General features: G+C 40.9%; 1 protein-coding gene across 1 annotated transcript; it reads left to right on the forward strand.

Moving 5' to 3' along the window:
• Positions 1–724: 724 nt before the first annotated feature.
• LOC131250092 (pathogenesis-related protein PR-4B-like) lies at positions 725–2232 on the forward strand. The gene is made up of 2 exons (XM_058250744.1): positions 725–988; positions 1936–2232. Exons 1-2 carry the CDS (start codon positions 725–727, stop codon positions 2098–2100), a joined length of 429 nt encoding a protein of 142 aa, XP_058106727.1. The 3' UTR covers positions 2101–2232.
• The last annotated feature ends 5610 nt before the right edge of the window (positions 2233–7842 follow it).

A 7842-nucleotide genomic window follows, 5' to 3' on the forward strand; every position in this document is an offset into this window, starting at 1 on the left:
TTTGATATAACTGTGTTTTAGTTAATATCCAACTTTGATCATGAGGCTATTGTGGTGGAATACGCGACATGTGTGGCCTGGGTGTAATCGCATAGACTTGTCCGTTTTTTGTTACTCATGACTTTATAGATTCTAATCCCATTCAGTCGTAAGAATATCAGAAGAAATCTTTCATCTCTTCTTAGAATTCTGTTGCTATATGACATTATCTAAATTACTGTTTGGACACGTTCAAATGAGGCGTTAACACTAAGGGCGTGTTTGGTCGGTGGAATTGAATGGTATTGAATTGTTTTGGATGGGATTAACATCATTATTGCACATTAATGATTGCATGTATGTATGGTCCACTTGATCATAAATGGCTGAACGCGATTTGGAAGCCAGTGCACGCTTCAATGGGCCATCCAAGTGAACGTCCCAGATCTCTCACGCATATGATACGTCAGATGAATTGCCTCCATCTAGCAGTCTTACCATTTGGTTCTCTATTTTACCAGCCGCCAGTCATGCATCTAGCAGCCTTACCATTTGGATCTCTATTTTACCAGCCGTCGGTCGTGTCAGCATCTTCACATAAACATGTCATTACCCGAATCTCAGGGCATAGCATATCAGTGGTTATCTATATAAATTAGGGGTAATTTTGATAATTCACAACCGAATCTCACTTATAAAAAGGAGCTCCGTTTGGCTAACTTCAAATCAGGAAAAGAAAAGAACAATGGATTCTCCTAAGCTTTGCGCGGCACTGGCACTCTTACTGTGCATCGTAGCAGCGGCCCAGGCACAGAGCGCGTCTAACGTGCGCGCCACGTACCATCTTTACAATCCGTCGCAGATCGGGTGGGACTATCTCAGGGCCAGCGTATACTGCGCCACATGGGACGCGAACAAGCCCCTCGAGTGGCGCCGCAGGTATGGGTGGACAGCCTTCTGCGGCCCTGTGGGGCCCAGGGGTCAGGCCTCCTGCGGACGGTGCTTGCGGGTAAGATCATATGTGCTTTGTTAATAATAACAGTAGAATTGAATATCTAAGGTAGTGTATGATCATAAACCAAGATCGCATCGTGATCTGACGGTGATCAGAAAGTGGGGCCCACCACCATCCTGGCACTTGGTTGGAGTCTTGGGACCCACTGTGTACGTTCATAGATCTGATCGTGCAGGTTACGTGCAGCATCATTTAGTCCCATACATGCGACTAAGCCTCACAAGTGTGAAAATCCTGGCCGTTTGTGTGGCTTACCATGAAAGTTAAGGCAGGTCCATTCATCAAGTGAGGCAGAGCTGTATGAGGCGAATGTATGGTTAGAAAAGCAACCAATGGTCCGGATTCAATGAACACGTGACCTGCCTGATGAGTTGGCCCGACCTGATTATTTGGGTCAGGACATGTTTGTGGAGGGATGTTCCTGATGAATGGCCCAGATCTCACACCTCTATATCACGTTCATCAAAAAGCCCCCTCTCGGTGTGAAAAAAAAAAAAAGAAAAAAAAGAAAGAAAAAGACAAGCATTTGAATTCAAACAGAGACCCCAACAGTACAGATGGAGGGCACAATAAATAACCAGAATACCCATGATCATTTTTTTAACGGTCCACCCTCCGCCGATGGGATTTGTGTATGACATGCAGCCGTTGATTGTAATCAAACTATGCAATAGACTATCTAACTTTTGGTTGTATGATAATCATGGTGGGTCTACCTTTTTGACGGTTTAGATGTGATAGGCACATCACAGATAAAAGTAAATGGGCGTACAGGTTTCAAAATAAGGGTCCTAGATATTAAATGGGCCTTGATTTCAGGCCCAGGCTAACCTACCAACTTAAAAATCGGTCCAAACAAACCCATGGTGGCCCAGCCCAGCTGATCATGGGCCCTAGGTGTAGACTGATGTAAAGGGCTAACTTAGTGGTTGATGCTACAGGTAACGAACACAAGGACGGGCGCACAGGTGACGGCGAGGATCGTGGACCAATGTAGCAATGGAGGGCTGGATTTAGATAAGGGCGTCTTCGACCAGATTGACACCGATAGGAATGGTTATAATCAAGGCCACATGATCGTCAACTATCAGTTCATAAACTGTTAAGTCATCAGATGAGATGACTGATTATGCATACATCCACGTGCCTTCAACTACTATCTTATAGCTGATTGTAGAAATTAGGATGTTTTATTATCAATAAATAGATCGATATCTGACTGTCGATCTTCTTAGTAATCATGGTTTGATCATAAAACAAAGTATCATTTTGGAAAAGAAATGAAAGGATATTGGTCTTTTTCCTTTTTTATCTCTATGTGGGGCCCGCATCTATTTGGGCCCACCAGGACTGGCCCAGAAATCAGGATAGTCCATTCATCGAGTGGGCCACACACAAGAAAAAAATAGGCAGAGAAAAGAGATCAATGGTATATACTTAAAAAAGTACAGGCTCACCAGACAGGTGAGCCTTATTTGATTTGATTTCAAATGTAGTAGCTTGGCTACTTCAAGAATTTTGACTTGACTGCACCAGCTTAGCTTTCGGACTCAGGCAAGATCGTGCGGACTGGCCATGATGGATGGCTGAGATCGCATGTGCCACAAATCATATTTCACACTCCGTGGCACCTAGAGCTGTATATGAGTCAGAACCGAGTCGAGCTTGGCATAGCCCATCTCGAACTCGGCCAGTAACTAACCCCATCTCGAACTCAGCTTGGCTCGGTCCTTGAGTTTGACTGGCCAGCTCGACTCAGTTTGATCAGCAGCTCAGGCCAATGCAACATTTTTTCAAATATATAGAATGCATTTTAAATTTCTCATATAATGCAAAACCATAATAACATGTCATAGGTATTTCATCGAACACTCGGCGAGTAACATCAAAAACAAGATATAAGGGCAGTCTTATAATGTAAAAGAAATTTTAAAGATTTGTTTCGTATTCATCCCTTCCTCGCTACCAGCAGCACCCGTGGAGAATATATGCACCCAAAACAAAACTTCGATGAGTCATTTCATCACACTCAGCGAGCAACATCAATATCAAAATAACCGACTCACTGAGCCGATTCAATCCAAGTTGATTTGAGTTGAGGTTCAATCCGGGTCGAGTCAAACTCGGCTCAAAAACTTTTCAAGCTTCAAAAACTATCATAACTTAAGTCTAAATCCAATTTAAAGCCGAGGCAAGTTGAGCATTTCCGAGTCAAGTCGAGTGAGCTGACGAAGTTAACTCATGTACAACTCTAACGGATTGTGTGTGTACTAACAAGCTAACCCCAAAAAAAAAAAAAAAAAAAAAAAAACTCTAATGGCACCAAATAGGCACATGTTCCACAAAATCCACATATGCTACAATTCAGGCCCTACCTGAAAGGTTCTGATAATGAATTGAGGCAGAAATGACAGCCAACGGATCCGATTTTAGTTTTGGGACCCACCCTAAATGCGTCCCACTGATTCTCCATCTCATCTGATCATCTATCAATTTTGCATTTCCACACGTATCCAAATCACACCATTAGCTACTTAAAGAAATCAATGATAAAATTAAAATGGGTATTTGATAGAAGGGTGATTTATTAGTGGGGCCCATGTGGGCCATCCAGACTGGTGTGGCCAGTTGCATTTCTTCGTAGACGGACCATGCCCAAAGACTTCCCTTGATAGGAAGATCAGCATTGAAACTTTTGAATTGTGGATTACAAATAGACAGCTAGGAAAGATATTACATCAACGGTCCACATTACGGGCTTCAATGGGCTGGGATGAGATCAGGTCAAGGTCTTCCTAAACTTAGCCTGATTAATTTTCAGACATGAAGTTAATAATAGGGCTGAAAGTTGGGTTAAGTTGGGTTGGGTTGGTGCTCAACCCTAGCCCAACCCAAGGTTCCCATATCTAAACCCTAACCCAACTCAGTCCAATCTCAAGTTAGGAATTCTCCACCCAAGCCCAACCCAAGTGAGCTCGGTAGGGTTGGTCGAGTGGATATATGCTAATATTTTTGTTACTACATTAATTTATTATATTTCAATACACCTATGGTTTTTGTACCTATGATTTTATATATTATATATGCAAGTTATTGATGGTAAAGAGCTTCATTTTTTTTTTTTCTAAACAAACAAACTAAAATATATGTTTGGGAGAGAGAAATCAGGCATATCCTAATCGCTTGAGTCATCAAAAATGGTGTGGACCAAGCCTTTAACACAAACAATCTGCACCTAGTCATAATTTATAACTTATATATCTATCGGGTCAAGGTTCGCCAGGCAACCCGAAACCTTAACCTAAGCCTGACCCAACTTTAATAGGATTGGTGTTTATGCTGCCCAAGCTTGAGACCAAACCCGGTGCATCATACCCAAGCCTAACCCAATGTCGGTTCGGTCATGGGTCAGTCGGGTTAAACCCGCCCGACTTTGAGCCCTACGTGTTAATAATTATAATGGCACGTGCAATATGCATGCTATATGCAAAGATTGTGTGCCAGGTACGCAATAGCAATAGTCTTCCGCATCCATCAGTAGGCCATAAATCAAAAGCTTAAGATGGTCACATTGAAGATTTTCATTTTTAGATGGTCGTCCATCATCACATATTAGTGGACCATGGGCCCCACATACTGAATGTAAGATGTTGACCGTCAATATTTGTAGAAGAATTCGGAACAATGGAAACAAAATTACAAATTCTTCGCATTCAACTTTAAAAATCAAACTTTTGGATAATCACCGAAGAATGATTAGAGAGTAATACTTTATTTATTATAGCGATGATAATACGGACGGTTTAAAACCATTGGACAATCTCAACCTGTGGGGCCCAGTGGAAAGTGATACACGCTTGATCCTGCGTCGCGGCAGAGGGAAAACGAAGTCTAAAAAATAACGACTTTTGAATTTAATTGGAGACTACGGATAACTATCAGACCAGGGAAGCAGATTACGGACCGAGTAAACTCTGAGGGCCCACCGAGGATGTATGTATTCTATCCACTCCGTCCATCTGTTTTTCCAGATCATTTTATGTCATGAAACTAAAATTGAACCATGTACAAATCTCAAGTAAACCACACCGTAGGAAATAGTGGGGTAATCACGTCCACCATTGAAACCTTTCTAGGGCCACATTAATGTTCCATTTGGCGTGGTCCACTTGAATTTTGGATCTTCCTGTTTTCCCAAATACTGTATTATTGTAATCTTGGAAAACTGATGAATGGAGTGAAATTTTCACAGGTATCTCTGTGGGCCCCACATAGCTCGCGTACGCCATGCATATCCACACTCAACTAAACGTGTCGATATGGAACACTTGTGAGAGATTCCATATTTCCTTCGTTTGAAAGGTTCTTCGTTGAAACAAGAGAATTTTATGCTCAAGGAGGAATTAGGCTGATCACAATGCATGCGGATTGCACAGAGAGAAACTTTGTTGGCCCACTGTGATGTATTTGTCTTATCCACGCCGTCCATCCATTTTAACAGCTCATTTTAGAGGATGAGACCAAACCTGAAGCATAACAAAACTTGAAGTGGGCCACACCACAGGAAACAGTGGGAATTAAACACCTACAGTTAAAAGCCTCTTAGGTGCCACATACAGAAGTTTTGGATCAAGCTGAAATTTGTGTTTTCCCTTCATCCATGTCCGTGTTACCTTATGAACAGGTTGGATGACAAATAAATAAACATCAAGGTGGGCCCCACAGAACTTACTCAGCACTCAATCTGCATCCGCCCACAGCATCTGAATCGAACGGATGGTCCACTTTTCTTTTTATAGCCATCATTAGTTGCATGATTTTTGGTGGCCATAAATCTAAAAAGTGTGGCCCACCTTATGGAAAATCACGAGAGCCATATTGACACCATGTGAGAGTGCATCTGCCATGGTTTATTTGGTCTGCAGACTCTGCCATCCCACCGTACACATGACACATTACCCACTCAGAGGATGATCAGGACCATTTATCTATTGATCAACCACATTCTATGACTGCAGTGATCAGTCGTTGGATTGATGGCCTAAAATAGCAATGACAATCACGTCCATTGAAATTTAGGACATTCCAATGGCACCAATCTTAGGCTTTGGTGAATCCGTCCGTGGCCCACTATATCAAAGGACGGATGACCAGACACTCGGGGATGCATTGGATCAGGAGCATTTCCCAACCATAATTTTACTTACAATACTCGACTCTAGAATAATATACACGGGCTTTCATCATGTATAAGTGGGACCTACGAAGTTGTAATCGGATCCTAGTGTTGATATGATCGGCCACACTCTGTCCATGCGCCGAAAATCTCTCCGATAGAAAAAGATATTCTAACCCTACGATTGGTGGCCAGTAAATGAACGGTCAAGAAAGTAACAACAGCAACGAGAGATTTTGTTGTATGGACCATTGTGGGGCCACAATACCAGTGCTTTCGATCAACCAATGGTGGACCCCACTTCAAAACAACTAAGAACCGTTGTCTGATGAAAGTCATGGAAGAACCGTCGATGGATAACATGAGTTGCCTGATTTGACTGGCGGCTTCATTTTTTCAACGGTCAACATGGAACTTTTCCTCACGTCCGTTGGTTGCTTCTCTCATCTTCTGTTATTACGTGGACTTTAGAAACACCGGTCTTCAAATGCAAGTCTGCGTGTTGTCGCATGCATATAAAAGATGGCCGTGCGCTGAAATCATACGGCTATAACATCGAGTTGGCCGCCTGTGAAGATGTTACACCTGCCGTTGCCCATGTTACCTAGCCGAAAATGACGTCGCGGCATGTTAATGTAGTCTATTTTATGACTGACAACGAAATGCAAATCATCTCGAGGAATTCTCAATCCATGATTTCCTCGATATGTGAATGGTTAAAAGTAGCAGGGCTTGGAGCCATATGTACACGTTGAATAAAGAAAGAGATAGTGTATGAAGGACATGTGAGAGACATTGCATGAAGGATGAAGGATATGTGGCCGTGTTATGAGTGACATGTGAAACCAAGCAGCATATATGACAAATTTCATAAAGCCCCGTTGATGCCGGATATCTTGTAATCAAAGATAAAGAAATTAAAATAATAATAATAATAATAATAATAATAATAATAATAATAATAAAACAGATATGACCTATACATTTTCAAAGACTACACAGGGTTAAGAAATGAATTCATCTAGATGGAATGAGATTACGATGGTAAAAAAAATATGAATCTATTTGAAGACGGTTGTATCACTTTAAGTGCGAGCAAGGGAATCTCTACCGCACATCCAAGTTTATATAAACAACATTTGATGGATAGTTTTGGACACTAGCCACATACAATCAATTAATCTATATAGCATAATATTACCTATCCTAATTTTTATTAAATATTCTACTTCTCTTTAGCCATAATGTTATAGCAAGTTTGGAATTCTTAGTTTAGTTTAGATTTGCTACATGTCCAGCATCATAATTGCAATGTGCTTTACGAATAAATTAAATATTCACAACCTCCATTGTTAGATCACACTGATCACCAAGTCCATACTTGGTAAATCATACCAGTCATGTCTTGCAAACTATACACCTCAATTGTTTTATCTACATAGGCATTCGTAGGTCATTCTTTTTTCTATTTTCTCTTATTATTTTATTTACGATAGTTGATTATATTGTTCTTACATGCAAATTAATAAAATCAGCAAGTAGCTTTATTTTTTATCTTATTCATTCATCATCGCATTACTAAGAAACTTGAAAACTGCGATCACCTTTTAAAAAAATAATATAATAAAATCTTAACACAATGTAAAAAGATGAAATTCGAATGACTAATCCT

The sequence above is a fragment of the Magnolia sinica genome, chromosome 6 (genome assembly GCF_029962835.1).
Source record: "Magnolia sinica isolate HGM2019 chromosome 6, MsV1, whole genome shotgun sequence".
Lineage (NCBI taxonomy): Eukaryota > Viridiplantae > Streptophyta > Magnoliopsida > Magnoliales > Magnoliaceae > Magnolia > Magnolia sinica.

What these genes read in the sequence shown, in the direction of transcription:
- LOC131250092 (XM_058250744.1), top strand. Translation starts at nt 725, where the DNA reads ATGGATTCTCCTAAGCTTTGCGCGGCACTGGCACTCTTACTGTGCATC. An exon ending in CCTGCGGACGGTGCTTGCGG is followed by an intron (nt 989 to 1,935) that starts GTAAGATCATAT and finishes TTGATGCTACAG; the next exon opens with GTAACGAACACAAGGACGGG.